Raw genomic sequence first — 18118 nt, 5'->3', positions numbered from 1 at the left:
CCCCCTCCCTTTCCCCTTGCACTTTCCCCTTTCCCTCTCCCATGCACTTGCGCGTTCTCAATGTCACTGGGCCTAGTAAGATTGTTGTTTTTGTTCTCCCTTGTTCCCCTCCCTTGCCTCATCGCGCTCTGAAACACTTGTAGACGAGTGCGATACAAATAAAATATCAATTCAATTCAATGCAATAAGTGGCCTGATTGGGCATTGCTATCCCCGGTTGTATTTTTTTAAATCTCTGTCACACACGCTGAAAGCATCTTTTCATTCATACTGCAAGGCAGGTCGCGTCAGAATATGTTCATAAAATGGATGCCTGACATTGCAATTTCCATTCAAGACAACCTGAGGCTCTCCAGTTCTTTTATAACTACAACTCCCAGGAACCTTTGCCATTGTTTTTGCTGGCTTGGGTAGATGTGATTTGCAGTTCAAAACATCTGGACGGCGAAAGGTTGCAGGGTCCTGATGTATGCCCTCATATTGACCGGAAACGCGTCTAAGTATCTTTGTGCTTTTTGCTCTATAAAATTCAAGAGCTGTTTTTTTCTCTCCCACAGATGAAAACTGCAAAGATAAATATTACAACTGCAACGTGGTGGTTCAGGCTCGGCTCTGTGTGTACAACTACTACAAGACCGCGTGCTGTGCTTCCTGTATGAGAGCAGCTAATAGGCAATCGGGATTTGTGGGCCGCAGATAAAATTGACTTTTAACTTCGCAATGGCGGGAGAAAATATCCAGCCTGGGAGGCAAATGCAGCGTTGCCGAGAGGACTGCTTCCCAGCGGAGATTGCTTATATGATGTCATCGGACGGCACGTGATCACACTCGCATCCTTTTGAGTAACCATCAGCATCGTTTGTTTAGGAGCTTTTTTTGTCAAAATTAATCAGTGAACTGGCATATCGTCAAAGCAACATTCGTAAAAGCACTGTGGGGTCTCACCAACTAAATCACCACTTTCTGTCTGCAGTTGATGACCAACACTTAAATACAACGAGTTGGATTAATTATCTTAGGAAAATGTAAATCACTTGCCAAGTGGAAGAGGGTATTCTGCTATCAAAAGAACCAGAAGAGCGGTGCTTGATGTACGATTCAGCGGCAGGTGGGCAACAGCCTGGGATCAGCAGAGGCTCATCCAGCGCTCAGATGTATACGTGCATATGTGGTAGAGGGCTAGTGCGCTTTCATCGTCACATGGGAAATATCTCCTCCACTTAAGACACACCTGTTTTCAGACACAACCTCCCAGAAACCCTAGGTGACATTAAATGAACCTTTAACACGCTAAAGTCACCCCCCTCAGGATTGGGTATTGAGTTAAGAAATATCTTGTCCGTGCATGCAGTAAATTAACTGTTATTAGAACACAGGAGATGCAGCTCAGCCAATCAAGTTCCTCAGAACGGTGCCCAATAACCACTGACATCCTTGGCACCTCCCGTCTGTGTTTTAACCTACACGACGTGCTCTTCTCACTGGCAGCTACGTGTGCAGCTGCTCACGTCCTGCCCTCCGGAGATGCAGCTACGTCAATGGAAATGGAAAGGGGCCTCTTTGACTTCCAAAGGAGATCCTGTGGCAGCCAGTATTTTTCAAAGTGCGAAAGTGGTTTGCGTTTGGGGTGCTAGTAATCAACGGCCCAGGTTTTCAGCCTATGTGCGATAGCCTTGTGGTCCAGAGCTGCAGGCTATGCAACCTTTGGCTCTCAAGATGCTTTGGACTACAACTCCCATCAGCGCTAGCCAGCATAGTCAATAGGATCATGGGAGTCGTAGTTTAAAACATCTGGAGAGCTGCAGGTTAGAGACCCCTGCTACACCAGCTGAAAAGTCCCTCATCCCTCTTTAATCACCCTCTCTTTGCCCTGGCCATTTATTCAAGCTTGCCGGTGTATCGATCACACCGCTCCTTAATAGGAGGCTATTACACATTTGATTCAACGTGTTATAAATATCACTTGACTGCACACTGCAGTATAATCAGTTGCAACGTTTTTGTCCCGTTCCGTAGTTTTCGACAGTGGACAAGTCCTTACCGAGGACCTACTATTTTGGCACTAGCTACGTGATGAGTTCTGCGATTGCTGGTTGTAACTTTTCTTTGGATAAGAATTCCTGCGTAGACTGCGTGGTTTGGGTCTATTTGACCTAAAACATTTGACCTAATCATATTTGATCGAATTTATTTGACCTTTTTTCGGTCTAAAATGCGGGGAGACCCCCCAAAACCCCCTCCCACTCTTCACCCTCAACCTAATCTATACCCTTACCCACCCCATTTCATTATATAATTAAATTTGAATGAAACAAAGGTAAAATAAAAATCGATCAAATGTTTCAGGTCAAATGTTTTTACGTCAATTATGCTAATACTGACTGCGTATACCCATACAATTGCCAATAAGTAATGTGCATGGGACAATGATTAAAAAATGAAATGTAACTCTAAACTATAAGAATGCACTTGTGACCCTGAAAGTAGAGGGGTGGACATCAACTTACATTTTAAGATGCCTGCTGGGTTGCATTCTTCCACTAGACCCAAGGGGCCTTCAACCTTTGGCTGTCAAGGTTCTTTGGACTACAACACCCATCAGCTCTAGCCAGCATAGTTAATGGTGGCGGCTCATAGAAGTTGCCATGCAGAACATCTGGAGACCCAAAGGTTCCAAACCGCTGCACTCGACTGTCCTCTTACCGTCCTGCTGAAAAGTGATTTAGCTAAATCCTATGATATGAACATAGCAATTATAATTAGGAGTGCCATTTAATATAGTCTCTCCTTGTTCATTTCTCGTCGGATTTAAATTAGGATCAGATTTTTACCAGGCAGTTGAGATAGAATTACTGAAACGTGTTAGTGGAACATACGTATGATTGCATTACTGGGCTGTGGTGCAAATCCTGACTCTTACGTCTACTGGTTTGGTTGGTTTGGTTTTTTTGGGCTTCTTTTAGGTTGCCCCTTTTGTCCCCGATTCCCTCCAGGCACGCAACCCAGGAAGATAAATAATGAATCAATACTCTCCCATGCCGGGTTCAGCCTTTGTTGCGGGCAGGTAAATTACTTATTTTAAGACAGGTTCGGTGTGCAGTGACTACAGAGATCACAATTGGTATACTGCAAATGTTTTTTTCAGCGTAGAAAAATAGCTTTAAAACTACATAAATCGGGTAATTAATGAAGGCAGTTATGTGTCTTGAAGCCCAATTTGTGGGCCAGGTAAAAGTAACCACTATCCGGATCTATTGTCATTACATTTTGTAGAAAAGTGTACACTGAACAAAAGAAACATATACAGTAAAGAAAGGTATTGAATATTTTTAACCAAGACACAAAAAGGGAAATGTATTCCTGAAGTTTTAAGTGTCATTCAGCTAAATTGGCCGCAACATGCCATACATTTAAATTGCCCCAACTGAATCCAGGGATCCTTGAAAAAATATGGGTATATAATTTCCATTACAGAAATAGGGTATTAGTCATAGGGAGTTATGAGTTTGCCGGTATCCTCGCGGTATTACCGCCAGGATACCGGCAATAACATTACCGGCACCTAACATGCTGATAATACCGGCATATTAAGAGGTCAGGCACCGGCGGTAAATCTCCCTTCCATAGAGTCCCATAGTACTGCATGGGGGACTTTTCCAGTATTACCGGCACCGGTATTACAGTGGCGGTAATACTGCCCATTTTTGCCAGTAGGCTTTGGATTTACCTCCAGCTCTTAGCTGGAGGTAAATCCTCCATCCCTACTAGCAACCTTGTAGTTTCCCGGTCCGGTAATAGTGCCAGAAAACATTATTACCGGCACTTTATTACCGGACCGGCAAACTCGTAACAAACCCTATAGAATTTGGATCAATGATGCACAATGCTAATTTCTTTTAAACATAATTCTACCTTTTCACCAGCACACGCAATGACGTAGCTTTGTGTTCAATAGAGTTCTCCGTTCATAGCCCTGTCCCGCGTATTCATTTTTCAGAACTGTTCTAGGGTCTGTTAGGACAGTTTTAAGTTAATCCCCATATGACAGCTATTCAGAACTCAAGTATAAATTCAATAGCACTTTCATAAGTTGGATTGCAAGAAGGGAACACACTAGCTGTAAAAGCACCAGGCCCTAGACGCATAGCCCATAGAACTCTGTGTGCACAGACACATGGGGGTTAGACATTGGACCTCATTGGCTGGTAGCTGAACTTGATCTTAATTGTAATTGGTGCAGCAAGGAGCTCTATTTGAAAGTGATCCTTGTTCTATGGGAATTCAGGACAGAACCCTAAAAATCCAACAATTAGGACTCACCACTTGAAAAGATTCCGTTTGTTACAACTGAATCGTGCTTGTAATGCAGTTTGTTATTCTTAGATTGGACAAAATAAATGACAATGAAGTTGTCTATATTTTCAACAACAATTTTTATGCCGACTACAATTAGTTTCACTTAGTGTATTATCAAATAAATGTAGCATTTTGCGCAAAGGAAAACTCAGTGTCTTGGACAATTACCGCTCCCTTACATCAGCAAAGGACTGGTTGTTTTTTTTCTCACAGGAAAAGAAGGAATTCACCATCTTTGCCTGGTTGAGAACAATCTGTTCTCCTTAGATCACTAGATGCATTGGACTACGACACTCAACATTCCTAGGCAACAAATCCGATAGCCAATGGTGAACAATCTTAGGAGTTGTAATCTAAAATATCTGGAGTGCTGCAGAGAAATATGGTTTTTAACATGTTACCATGCAATTTCTCGTCCATTGGGGGACCCAGCTTTAGCCAATATATCTGGTAGTCAAATGGAAGCATATCTCTGATAAAAATTGCAGACTAACAACTTAAAACATCTTTCATAAATACAGCAGATCTTTCTAAATAACGTTCACATATGGAAAACATGGATTAATGTATAATTCCTTATCATTATCATAGGAGAATATGTGTAATTAATATTTACTTGGAAGGTTTATAGAGCAAAGAGGTAACCTGATGCCATTACAGAGACAGGGAACACAAAAAAAGCTCTGTGTTTGGATTACATGTGGAGAATAACAGAACATAGGATTACAATTTGAAAAGAGAAGCTTAGAGGGGCTCGATAAGTGTAGAAAATTAATCTCTTCCCATATTGAGATAGGAAGATGGTTGGGAGGATAGCTCAGGGGCAACACGCTCATTTTGGAATCAAGATGACGCAGAGCAACACAGGTTCGATTCCCAGGTCCACGCTTAGAAAACCTCTGAGTATTAAGCACGTTATAAATAACCAATTATAATCATAACTGTAATAAATCCATCCAGTACTTAGAAGCAAGGAGGCCGGTTACTTTTGATCAAAGTTGGCATTGGGGTAAGTAGTGCTATAGAGGGGCAGCTGAAAAGGTAGCTTGTATATCATTAAAAGTGTATGCACGAAACACCAAGATTTAAGCAGGATAAGATGTTTAACCAGCAGTTAGTGGAATGAGGCCAAGGCAGGGTAACGCGTTTCAATTTCCAATGCTCATATGTTAATCTGGTAGCTGCATTCTGTACTCTTCACAAATGTGTCAGTATTTTAGCTGAGAACACTGGATAGATTATATTTACAAAAAAAAAGATGAGCCAAAAAGGCATTCATTGCTCTCACTCACTCGGAGAACGAAAAGAGGGCAAGCAAGTTATTTAATCTTCTTAAATAAAAGATGTTGTTGGAAATTGTTCGTTCAGAGAGATCAGTGTCCATGATAATACAGTTGTTTATAACCAACAGGGCAGGAGTGGGGCCAAATGCCCAATGTTTTTGTCTGAAAGTTGGAATCCCAGGGGCTAGAAGTCTCATTAACCTCTATGACTTCAGTTTTGTTGGTGTTAATCTTAAGAGTTGTGAACCATTCATACTGTGATGAAAATAAGGCAGTCTGTTATCATCTCTGAGGTGACCAATTCCCAGTCAGCTTCACTAAAATATGGGTGACTGCATTATTTCGAAATGAGAGGCCACTCCTCCAAATGAGATAAATTACAACTCCTTGCAACAATACCTGACAAGATAACTGCACTACTGTATACATCTCCCCGCCCAATGATGATACCTGTGCTTTGCTGCTCTCGGTCTAGGATTGCACCGTAAGCAATAAAAATAGATCAGCCAAAGGGCGAAGGTGCAGATTGGAAGAATGTGGCCATAGGGTTGAGCTCTGGGGAACACCACAGTATAATGATTTTGGGTGTGTGAAGAAAGAGCTCAGTTCAACAGGTCGGGTTTGGTTGGTAAGACAGGATCAAATCCAGTTCTGGTTAGAATCCTTAATGCCGAGAGGATGTGATGATCAGCACTGTTGAAAGTCACAGGTAGGTCTAATAGGATGAGTGCTCCAACACCACCTCCATCGTTATCCATTCTTAGCTGATCAATTATGAAAGTGGTTGTCATTTCAGTACAGAACCCTGGCCTGAATCAATTTTGAGTAGTTTCCAGGCGGTCTTGCTCTTCTACACATATTTTCAATTAACTGACCACTAACCATCCCATCTGTATAACCAAATAGGGGAACTGGGAATTAGATCTGAAATTCCCTCAATCAGTTGGACCCAAGGAAGCTTACTTGAGGGGGGATTTGACAGACACTTTTTCAATTCCGTTGGAAAAATACTAGAGCTCTGAGATGAATTTAATAGATTACACATTACATTCGACATTTGGGGAAGAATTCATTTGGCAACTTTACAGAACCTGAACGTTTAAAGGAGTTCATGAGAAGTTGTGTGTTCTTGTTAGATTTTCAAAACGTGCAAAGCTGGATGGCGGGTTGTGCTTTCCATCACACCTTTGCATACCAAAGGTTCAAACTTTAAATGGATTGAATTTAGAGGGTAACCTGGAAGGATTAAATAATTTCTTTAATGCCTGAGAACAGTTCTTTGGAAAGATTAGAGGGCATTGTCCATCATGTTGCTTACCTTTCCATGTCCCTAAACCCCCAAAAATTACAATTATGCCATTCACACCCCAGATGAACCCCTAAATTGAGTGCATTGTTTAAATGCACTCACCATGAGCATATAAATAAAGAACAGATGGAGACCAGCCCTAATAAAATTCCTGAGATGGTGTCTCGTGATTGTGAGGTCAAAGTAAACAAATACTGTCCCTCTGTCCTTAGGTAGGGGTCATCTCATCATAATATATAAATAGCACCAGAATTATCAGAATGAGACCTTAACACTACAAGGGAGAACAGGTAGATCTTCTTACATTAATAAAAGCAGATTGTCATAAATATTTCTGAAAAATGCATACATTGGAAAGGTCTACAGTGGTGCTTAAACTCAGAGTAAGGCCAAACGTGTTTTACAGTGATGACTCGCCCTTTAGGGCATCACGTCCCAGGGCTTTGCTTCTGCAATGGCTATGTCATAGGATCTGTTTGCGGCAAAATATGAATGAGAAAGGATAGAGTTAAGATATTGAGGAATTCCACTGAATTACCAGGAAATACTTCAATTGGCCATTTAAAGGCCAGATAATTGCATAGGTTATAAATGGAAAGAGTTGCGTGCCTCTCAGAAGTTAGTTTTAAGACTTAGTGAGATACAACATTCCAAAAACGAGCATTCATGATTAATTGGGTATAATGGCAGAGTGGACTCTGCTGCTTCATTGCCTGGAACTTAAATATCTCAAAAGTGATTGATTTGAACTCATTTAATGTTTCTTTGCATCTATAAATACCAGCATAAGTACTTCAGGTCTGACAGCTAGATTCCCCAAGTTCTTATAATACTTATTTTGTTGCATTATACATTCATACATACATACATACATACATACATACATACATACATACATAACATGATTAAATAGTGTAATGGACATCTGTCAACATTTACACAAATAGCAAATCATATCACAACCAATGTCGGTTTTTGGTGTTTTGCTCTTACAATAGTAATTGAGTCACAAAATCAGTAATACCCTTTAACACATCTTTTTCTAATTTAAGAGACACAATTTTATTACCTGTTATTGTATGTCATAGAGTCGTTGTTTATCAAAGTCAAGAACTGGAGTCATTGAAATGCCACCAAATGTCTTTATCTCAAATAAATGATACTTCTTCTACTCTACCATGATAGCTTCTGCAAATGTACCAAATCAGTACTTTTCAAATTATTGATACCATCAAATACTATCCACTCTCTGCATTTCATTGATGCACGTAAACTCACAGAAACGTTTGGTTACAGAATCCAGTCAACAGTGGAATCATACTTGCAATGAAGTACAATAAACGAAAAAGGTGAGGTTAAATCTTGAAAAAGTGGAAATAATGACTACTTATCAAAAACCCCTTTCAAATGCATGAAATGAGGTTTTTAAGAGTTTCAACACAGCTAGCATGTTTGTATTTAAGTGTATGCCTTAAAAAATAAATTCCAAATGTGAACTCAACTTCCATAACATTGACAAGCAGATCCCAACCTTTTGGATGTTAAAACAAGTTGGAATCCAATCTCTATTTTAAAATGTTTTACCCAACTATAGCACATTAATTATAAAATTAGTTATTGAAGATGTGTAAACATATAAGCAAGCCAAATCATTTGATAAATCTCTTGATTGGGGTGGTATTAATGCACTGTAATGATTAACTTCAATAAAAGTTAACTCCTTGAATCCCAACATTATTCAAAGTTAAAAAAAAAAAGTGTTTGCAGCCAATATTAATGCCTGATTTAACATGCTATTGTAAATAGAAATTAGATTTAGTTATTTAACATTTGAAAATGTTCAAAATAATGTTTTACCAGGTAATCAATGTTTCAAAAATAGCAAAAGTAAGCAGAACATGTCTTCAATTTAATTTTCCTAAAAATATGTATAACTGTTATACGGAAAATATTTCCCTACAGCTGCTTTGTAACATTTATTGATTACAATAGAATACCTAAGTTATGAAAAAAACTTACAAGTACACTTTTTAAGATCTGATGGAGCAAGAATTGTCATCTTTGGTTTTTAAAAGTTTGACTTGGTCTATGGCTCTTATTTTGGCTTCACTATTTCAGAACAGCGATGGACTTATACATATCTTAAAACACACATATTTGAATTCATAAAATTGTATCACTATCATCTCAACTTTAAAATCACCAGAGCAAATTTGCATGAAACAACATGTTTTAAGTAGCAGTATCCAGGTACACCCATAGATAAACTATGTTCTGATGAAGACTGTGCTCATTGGTTGAATACATAGTTACATGCTGTAGGGGGTCCGAAATGACCAAAGGAATAACCACAATTGAAATGCATACAATGTGAACTATTTCCATATACAACATAGCTACAAAACAGACTGGAAAATACTATTTGCTGAGTCTCTTTGGCTTACCCATTTTGAATAATTGTGGGGTGCAATGAGAACACATTTGGAAGGAGATATGTTGCAATTAAAATACTTTGAAAACATATAATATTTGCATTTGGTTGTATATTGATGTCATGGAAAACAGTAGACTTTTGGCTCGGAAAGGAAGCCGGTGACATTATTTGTTCCCACATGTGTGTAAGCAAGAGCAGATGGAATGATTTGCCCTTGTGCAATGTTAATAAAGGTACTGATTCAGAGAATCGTTCAATCCGACATTCAGAAAGGATTTCTGTCCTTCACTCCAATGCTAGAGATGGAAAAGCATATATTTCCACCTCAATACTTTACTTAATGCAGTTACAATAGTTGTTTCCCCTAATTAGTAGTAGATTTAGAAGACGAACTAGCAAAGCAACATATCACAGATTTAAACCAACATTTCTGTAGGAAACAACCTGGATTCCCTATGGAAATGGCAAAGGTACTTGGTTCTTTCCAAGTAGACTTTTTATATTTTAAATCAGCATCAATGGGTGATTTTCCCAAACCATATAAAACTAGAAAGACATTTGGCATGTAATTAATGCTAACTAATCAGTTCAAATCAATGGAGGTACCACAAACAAAAAGACTGAAATTCTGGTATAGAAAAATAGACAATTGTTACTGACAAATGTAAATAGTGCTCAATAACAGACAATATATAAAAATATCAGAGACAAGATTCATAAATCATAAATATAAAATAGAACTTCATAAAAAGAAAGCTATAGCTCTGTCCAATAGGACATATGTACATTTTTGAATGACAATTATCTATTTTTATATAATAAAGAATCTTAGTTTGTTGTGTCTGTGCTACCTCCATTGATTTGAATTGATTATATAGCATTGATTGCATTAAGAATGTCTTTCTATTTTTATATGATTTATCCTGTATGACACCAACCCCACATTATTATCTATTCCCCTGGTGTCTGTGAGTTAGGAGAATAACCAACCTTTTTTGGTTTTTCTGGTTTTCCCAACTCATCACAACCCATACTATCAATTGAGATCACACCACCAATTCAAATGACATTGTACAATTATACTTTATTTTTCCAAAAGTTTCACATTTTTTGTAGACCTGGTGAGAGGCCAATATCACTTGAAATAGTTTTCTTAAGGCCATCAATTTAGAGTGGGGCAATTGTCTTCAGATGTTGACTGCTTCAGTCTACAACGTCTGACCCCAGAAAACAGTGGAGGAGGGTCTCATTTCAACAAATGTAATTTTCAATGCTGGTATACCAGTTTGTGATATATTGAAATTTAATGAAAGGGCTTATTTGTGTTTTTGTACTTATACTTACAGGTGATAGCACTTTGCCAGAAGGTCTGTACAATTTAAACCAGGCAGTAGAGTTCATCCCATGTCTAGGTGCCTTAACAGGATTATTGACAAGACAGCAGTCATAATAACTGTCAAAATCCATGTATCTGCCACAAATGTATAGTGCATGCACATAACATGAACTGCACATAAGGAGAAATTATCTGAAGAAGGCACATAACATTCTGCTACTTAGCATCTACAAGACAATTAAATGTTGCGTGCAATAAACTCACCATTTTTGGTACTGTTGTGAATCTACTCACATCTGTGTAACATCTCTGTGTCTGTTGAACTGTTCTGTAGCCTCCATTGTGCCTGTCACTCTTTGAGCAACTTCTCAAAGGCTAATCAGATGAACTATGCACACTGTGCCTTTTTCCTTCCTATGTGTGAAGCATCATCATCAAAAAGGTGGGATTTAGTGTATACACTCTGTTCAAAGAATAGAAGTTTCTGAAAAGATATGGATATTGTATTGTATATAATTATTAATTCCAAAGTTTAACTTCATCTCATTGTTCCAAATTAAGAATTTCTTAACAAATAAACATAACCCTCCCCCACAGATTGCTTTGTGATACTAAATAGAGGTATCCACATTTTCTTTTAGTCCAGTTTCACAATCAAGTTTTCTTTAAGACACATTTGTCTTTTAATGATTTTACAATGTTCAAATTTGATGATATTGTCTTAATGAAGGGATCCTATAATTGCAGCATGGTCCTATGAAATTGATATATTTTTATCAATGTCCTATTCTATCAACATTGTGTCTCAATCAGCTTTATTTGCTTTAAAAGTTTTCCTCGATGTGTATATATTTTTTTTATAAAACAGACTTGGTAAGCATGTGCAAACCCATCTATATTAAAACATTGTCTGTGGTATGAAAGGCAATCACTCCTGCAAGAATAGTACTATATATGTAACTTGAAATTCTCCCCCAAGACTGTTGACCCAATTAGGGTTTCACATTAGATTTACTTTTAGTTACCACTTCATTAATTTTACAACAAAAACATGCATTTTACAGAGTATGGGAAACTATTGTGTAGGAATGCATGCTCAAACAGAAAGTCACTGTTGTCCTCCAGCATTCATTTAGTCCCTGCCCCATCTTTATTAATTCAAATTTCAGAAGGAACGAGGTGTGCCAATAACTAGCCCTGGTATTTTCTTTAATGCCCTTGCTTTACATCCCCTGTTAAATATAGCAGGGCACTTCCCTTTTCAAAATATTGTCTACTTATTTTAATCCATCTTTGCACTCTTGGAGACCAATGAAAAGGGCATATTTCTTTAAGAGATTGATAAACTATTGGATACAGGTATTAAATGATTTTTTCTGTGATGTAATAATTTCAGGATTTAACCTTTCAAAAAACATCTTTACAACTAATCTACAATACATTTCACAAAATTGTGATTTTCCACCTCTTGTATTCAGAACCAGAGGTGAACCTAATCACTGATTAGTTCAATTACTTTAACTTGTAAAAGAAGGTGGTGATTTGTTTGACCCATGCTATTCAAAATAATTGTCAGAACAGGAGCAACAATGGCAAATTGCATTTTAATTGGTAAATATAAGGGACAATATAGATGGGTAAAGGGGATGTAGAGAATTGCAGAGGAAGAATATGCCTGATGTTGGATGAACCCCACACAGAGGGCAGGATGTGAGCTCAAATTGGTCAAAAAAAGGCAAAAATAATTCAAACACAAGGGATGAGAACAATATGCATAGCTCCTCCCATTTAGATAAGTTGAGAGAATGCACGTTATACCTCCCTGTAGATGGTCACTCATTGAGGAGTTGCTTTATTACAGGCACAGAGCAGGCCCTCTATTCCACTCAATATTTCCATGATTGGCTGCCTTGCAGAGAATGTCATGAAAGGATGTTTCAATGTCATACTGACTTCCCTGTTTAATATTAATGGACCTTAAGCAAGAGCACTCCTAAATAGAAAGTATGAACCTTGAAGTATGGCGCCAATTCTTAAAATGCTAAGATCTGAATATAAATAAGATCCAAAAAGTATTTCTCTATGCCATAAGACTGTCATGTTTTATGATTCATTGAATGCTAATTCAAATAATGATTTGTGTATATTTGGTATCCATTGTTTGAAAAATGGTTTAATTGGTTAGAAAATAAATGTGTGCGATGCTGCCATTTATATGAAAAGGGCCTACCTCACTTTACCTTACACAATGTGTAAAGTTGTAATGGGGATCTGTTCATAGGAAAATCATCCTTAAACTCTTCAAAAACATAGTTATTTTTGCATCACCATTGACTAAATAAGAAGTAAAAGAGAACAACAGTGCTTAGATTTGTTATTATTATAACAAGCAAAACGTTCCTTATCAGTGAATGTTGGACACCTTCTGGGTAGAAATTTGATTTCCCAACAGGTTATTGTTTTGCAAAATATAAGTGGTGATTTGTTCATTACTAATTTAAGAATATGTTTTAAAAAGGAAACAGAAGGCATGTGTTATGTTTAAGGCATTTATTTTTCAATGTGCTTCTAAATAATCAAGGAAAAAAATTAATTGACAGTTTTGCTTCTTAGATACAACATATCCAAAACTCTATACCAAGCAGATAAAACAATATAGACTTCCAAATATCTTGTGCTTTTTTCATGAGGTCATCATGCAAAATGCAAACACCTACACACTGATATTTTGATCCTCAAAAACAATCACATTACAGCTTCCAATTGAAACAATTTGTATTGTTCTTATTGCTATGTTCAATGTGTACTAATTTCATTATACACAATGGTTTACATCTGGTTAGTACTCATTCTGCAGGGGCAAGATCACATCATTTTTTTTTTAATCCAGCCTACTCAATAGAGACAATTACCTTCACACAATGTAAGAACAACTAGCTTAAAATCTGGTTCCTTATTAATATAAAGTGGCATAATAAAGGGAGACACTGTATCCTTGCGTAGGGCACCTAGACTCATATCGACATTGACTTTTGTGTTTGTTCTCATGCATTCTATAGGGGAATTTTACAGCATTCTGTAGGTGCAATAGAAAAAAGCTAGTGGGGCTTTTTTATTTCATTATTACAACTGATGATTTTTGAAGAGTACATCAATGCTACAAGTATGGCATGATTAAGAGGCGAAATTCTGTGTCAGTGTTTTATTTTAGAAAAAATAAAGAGATGTAATGTCTCCGAGATAATGTCCACAGATTGTTTAAGACATCTATTTTTAAATGTGCATAATGTTGCAGTTCCAATCCTTTGTGAAATATTGTATTGCCATTGGTGGATTATTGACAATGTTTGTTACTGATGGTATAAGAATATACAAATGTTTATAAATGGAGAGTTTGTAAGAAAAGCAGGAATTTATGTTATACCAAAAGCAATGAAATGTGCCCCAAGCCTCAAAAAGCATGTGGATATTTTTGATGTTTTCTTCTAAAGACATAATGCCTTTTGATAGTGCAGTCAATTTCATATTGTCAACTCAGAAATAGTCATACATTTTGGTCAGAAGGATATACTTTGTTATAACTTATTTTTGTTTGTAAATACAATATTTTTATAGGAAATGTATTGAATGTCCATTGAACATGTCACACATATTTTTTATTTAGGAGACATTCATTTTCTGAGGGACTCAATGTGTTTTATTTATTTATGTACTCCATTTTGTTTCACAAGTCTTTTCAACATACTAACCCAATCATTTCATGGGAGTGTATAGCGCTTGGCATACATATGGTTCTTCTCTTGTACATTCTCTTATGTAATTGCTTTGGGTAGATTTAAAGGGAACTTTTGAGTCAAAATGCTTGGTGACTAGCTCAGGAAATGTTATCCTAGCCATGGTCCGGACAAGAACTGTACAGCATCTTTTGTATTACTGTATACCCTTTCTCTCTGAAGGAAACATGTTAACTATTTTTTGTTCATGACTAATTTATTTTTTATTTTTTTGAAAAATAAAGTTACTGACATATTTCTATATGTGAGCTACTTCAGATTTGGTCTCTTTCCCAACACTGAACACCACACAAGCATTCCTCTGACTGGCCGACCAACCATGCATGTTGACAACCAATTTACTTTAATAACTTTCACTGATATTTGCATTTCTGCTATTCCATAACATTGACTGACAATCTCTCACAATATTCATTTTAGTGCTAAACATATATGTGGGGTAAACTTGCTTACACCCTGCACACATTACAACAACACCTGCTGATAGACTCTCAACAATTTCCATAAAAACTGTCAATTAAAAATACAAACAAAGCAGGTAAATATATCATAGCATTGAAATAATCTGTTTACAATAAATGACACCGAAATCCATCAGAGCACCAGAGTACATTATTGTATGGACATACATTGATGAACCTGGAAATTTGTTTAGAAAAATGGGGATACACTGTACTACAGTCAGCAAAGTGTTCAAAGGAAAGCTTGGATTCTTAGCTTTAAAATGAAAGTTAAATCTTGTTCCTAGCACAAAGATACGGACAATTTAGTGGAGGTAGATTTTCAGAAGTAAAATTAAAGTTTCAGAATGACAGATGCGCTGTGGAAGGTTTTGGATCAACAGGATGGACACACAATTCTATGATGCAGTTCTAAATAGGTTAAAATAGTTTGAATCAGATTATTTTAGACTAAGAGATTGGTTCTGGCACAGTTTTCAGGATACTCACTCCTAGTCTTGGAAGGAATGGGCCTCCGTCACAGATCTGGTCAACAGGTTTAGCTGCGGTCTCTCGCCACGGACGGTCTCTGGTACCGGTTCTGCTCACAGCGATCTGGGTCAGCTCTGCTCTGCTGGTCTGATCTCTGGTTCTGGCAAAAGTTCTTGGCACTGCATACAGCTCTGCTTTTTGGGTGTTTCTGGCACAATGTTCTGGGCCAGAATCAAACAGCTCGCCCGGCTGTTGAATAGTTTGGTTAGGTTGCTGGATTCTGCAAGTTCTGAAATTTGGAGTCTGGTTTTCTAAGTTCTGGTTCTGGAGTCTTCTGGATATTGTCTGGTCCGGGAAAATGCTTCACAAGAAATCAGTTTGAAGTGGAAAGTGAATGTCCCTACCTGGGTCCCAGTGGCTCCTTTTATGTCTTTAGAAAATGGGTGTGTGTGTGGGCATAACTAAGTATGCCCCTCACAACTTATCATTGGCCAAGCTCTCCTCTCTCCCTTGATTGGGGGAAGGAAATGGAGTGTCATCGTGATGAGGTAAGTTTATGGGTCAGAGGATCCTCCCCTTGTCAATTTGCACACAAATCTATTTTTGATCCAAATACATATTTATCTATGTACAATTTTTCATCTATTATATGTCCAGTTAACATATTTTCTGTAGCACCAAATCATCTGATCCCTGTCTTTGTAAGATGTCGTGTCCACTTCTGACAGAATTCTGCCCTTTTCATCAAGAACACAACCTCTAAACTTTTCCAGAATTTACACAAACATGCGCAAGGAATATGGCCATCAGATGATACCGTGTCAGATTTTTAACATACAGACATTTGGAGTAATACCTTATTTTCTGCTACTACCCCCCAGAACATACCACCGAGTCCTAACACCTCTTAAAATGTGCACAGAAAAATCACAAGAATAAATGATATTATTATATAATTTTGACAATTTCATACTATGAATTATCCATCTTTTTAAAATTATGCTCTAGCCCAGATGGGTGTGGTTTAGGTTCCAAAGCACATGGGAGGATTTCTGTCTGTCCCCGCCTCCAGCTCAGGTGTTTCCCAGAAGCACTGCTTCTCCCAGTTTCTTCCAAGAGGAAGCCATTTTCGACCCCCCCTAATTTAACATTTGCCAGAGCCAAGGAAAGCTCATTGTTCTGTTTCCTGCAGCCCCAGGTACCCAACCCCTAATTCAATCAGAGAGGTGTGATCTTCTTTTGGTGATGCAGCAGAAGGGAGACCAGGCCTGGGAATGCAGTTGATGGGCAAGTTTCCACTCCTGTCGGGGGTAGTTGTCAGGCAGAATTCAATCTCTTCAAGCCAGGCTTCAGCTAAATGTCACTTTTGTTCCAGTTTTCTTCATTCAAATCAAACTTACAATTTTTACACATGCAGCTAGAATGCTGATTCTAAGTTCAAAACTATGACATTTAAACAGTTGCAACCTATGTGACACTCAAAAAGTAGGTCACTCATTTATTTTAAACATTTCGATTTTAGTGGCTTTAAGTCCAATTTCACTTGAGCTGCTGACATCCACAGCTCAGCCAGCTGTGTTATGAACATTATTTTAGGCTCTTCATCTTTCCAGATTTTGTATGCACACAAGACTACATTCTCCCAAATGTCTGCTGGTGTTCAGTGAGATTTTTGATTATCTTGCAATGTTTAAAATAGGCATTTTTAGCTTGCATTTCAGAGAAACAAAGGTGATTTCAAGGCGCTTTTTGAGCTAACAGGCACTGCTGTTTTTCCTTTGGCACCACGTTTCACTCATGGCGCTTCTGGCCCACCACGCTCACACTGGTGGGTGGCAGGTTAGGCGACCATTTTTGTGTGCCCAAAACTGCGCGGTTTTCCTGGATTCTGGCGCAAATGTGGGCTTTTCGGCCATCTTGGATTTTCTAAGCCCACAGCACCAAATGTTGTAGCCTAATAATTCAAACGTGGGTCAAGACACCTGACACTGTATGGCTTTTGCATTTATTTTGGAACACACCCAATCACAGGTCAGACAAGTACTCATTTGATTTTTTATGCTGTTATTCAGTACTTTGCTTAATGAAATCCCTGACTCGCTCCATGTAATCTATGTTTTTACAGATATCAGTCGACCTCCTATACAAGATGAAAGGCTACACCGCCCGAAATGCATAGTACACACAAGGAGCTACACCATATTGTTCAACCATCACAAGTGTTGTTTATCCATTTTAGGAGATAGGAGTTGTGTTAAATTGCGTGTATATCACTGTAATGTGTTACATCTTTGATTTATGAATTCTTTGAACACAATTGAGCCTCCGAACCTACGCAAATACTGGAAAAAACTAATAATCACCCCGGACCTAGCCGAGGCACTCCTCCAGTCTCCACCACCTACCTGCTGTCCCAACAACCAACTAACCCCTGAGGCCTTTGACTCATGGCTCAACGCATCTCTGATGCAAATCACCCCCCCTTGCAAACCATCATCCCGCAGTGGCCCTTTCCCCAGATGGTTCACTCCTGAGTTGAAGACCACTAAACGATATTACAAATACCTAGAACGCAATTGGCAGAAAGAGAAAACCCACAAGAGCAGGACCACCTTGGCCCGACACCTATATCGGTACAAGGCCGAAATCCGAAAGCAAAAAAAGCCCACTACAA

General features: G+C 38.1%; 1 protein-coding gene across 2 annotated transcripts in view; it reads left to right on the top strand.

Annotated features, from left to right (window-relative positions):
• THSD4 (thrombospondin type 1 domain containing 4) overlaps positions 1-14753 on the top strand; it is a 1773455-nt gene extending 1758702 nt beyond the window's left edge. For both annotated transcript variants that reach the window (XM_069624755.1, XM_069624756.1), the window contains one exon: positions 558-14753. In XM_069624755.1, coding sequence (XP_069480856.1) covers positions 558-700 — 143 coding nt within the window. In that variant the 3' untranslated portion in view covers positions 701-14753. The remainder of the gene's footprint in view (positions 1-557) is intronic.
• The last annotated feature ends 3365 nt before the right edge of the window (positions 14754-18118 follow it).

Source organism: Ambystoma mexicanum, chromosome 11 (assembly GCF_040938575.1).
Source record: "Ambystoma mexicanum isolate Mex_15411 chromosome 11, UKY_AmexF1_1, whole genome shotgun sequence".
Taxonomy (NCBI): domain Eukaryota; kingdom Metazoa; phylum Chordata; class Amphibia; order Caudata; family Ambystomatidae; genus Ambystoma; species Ambystoma mexicanum.
Note: the sequence above shows the minus strand (reverse complement) of the source record. Positions and strands in the feature narration are given on the sequence as shown.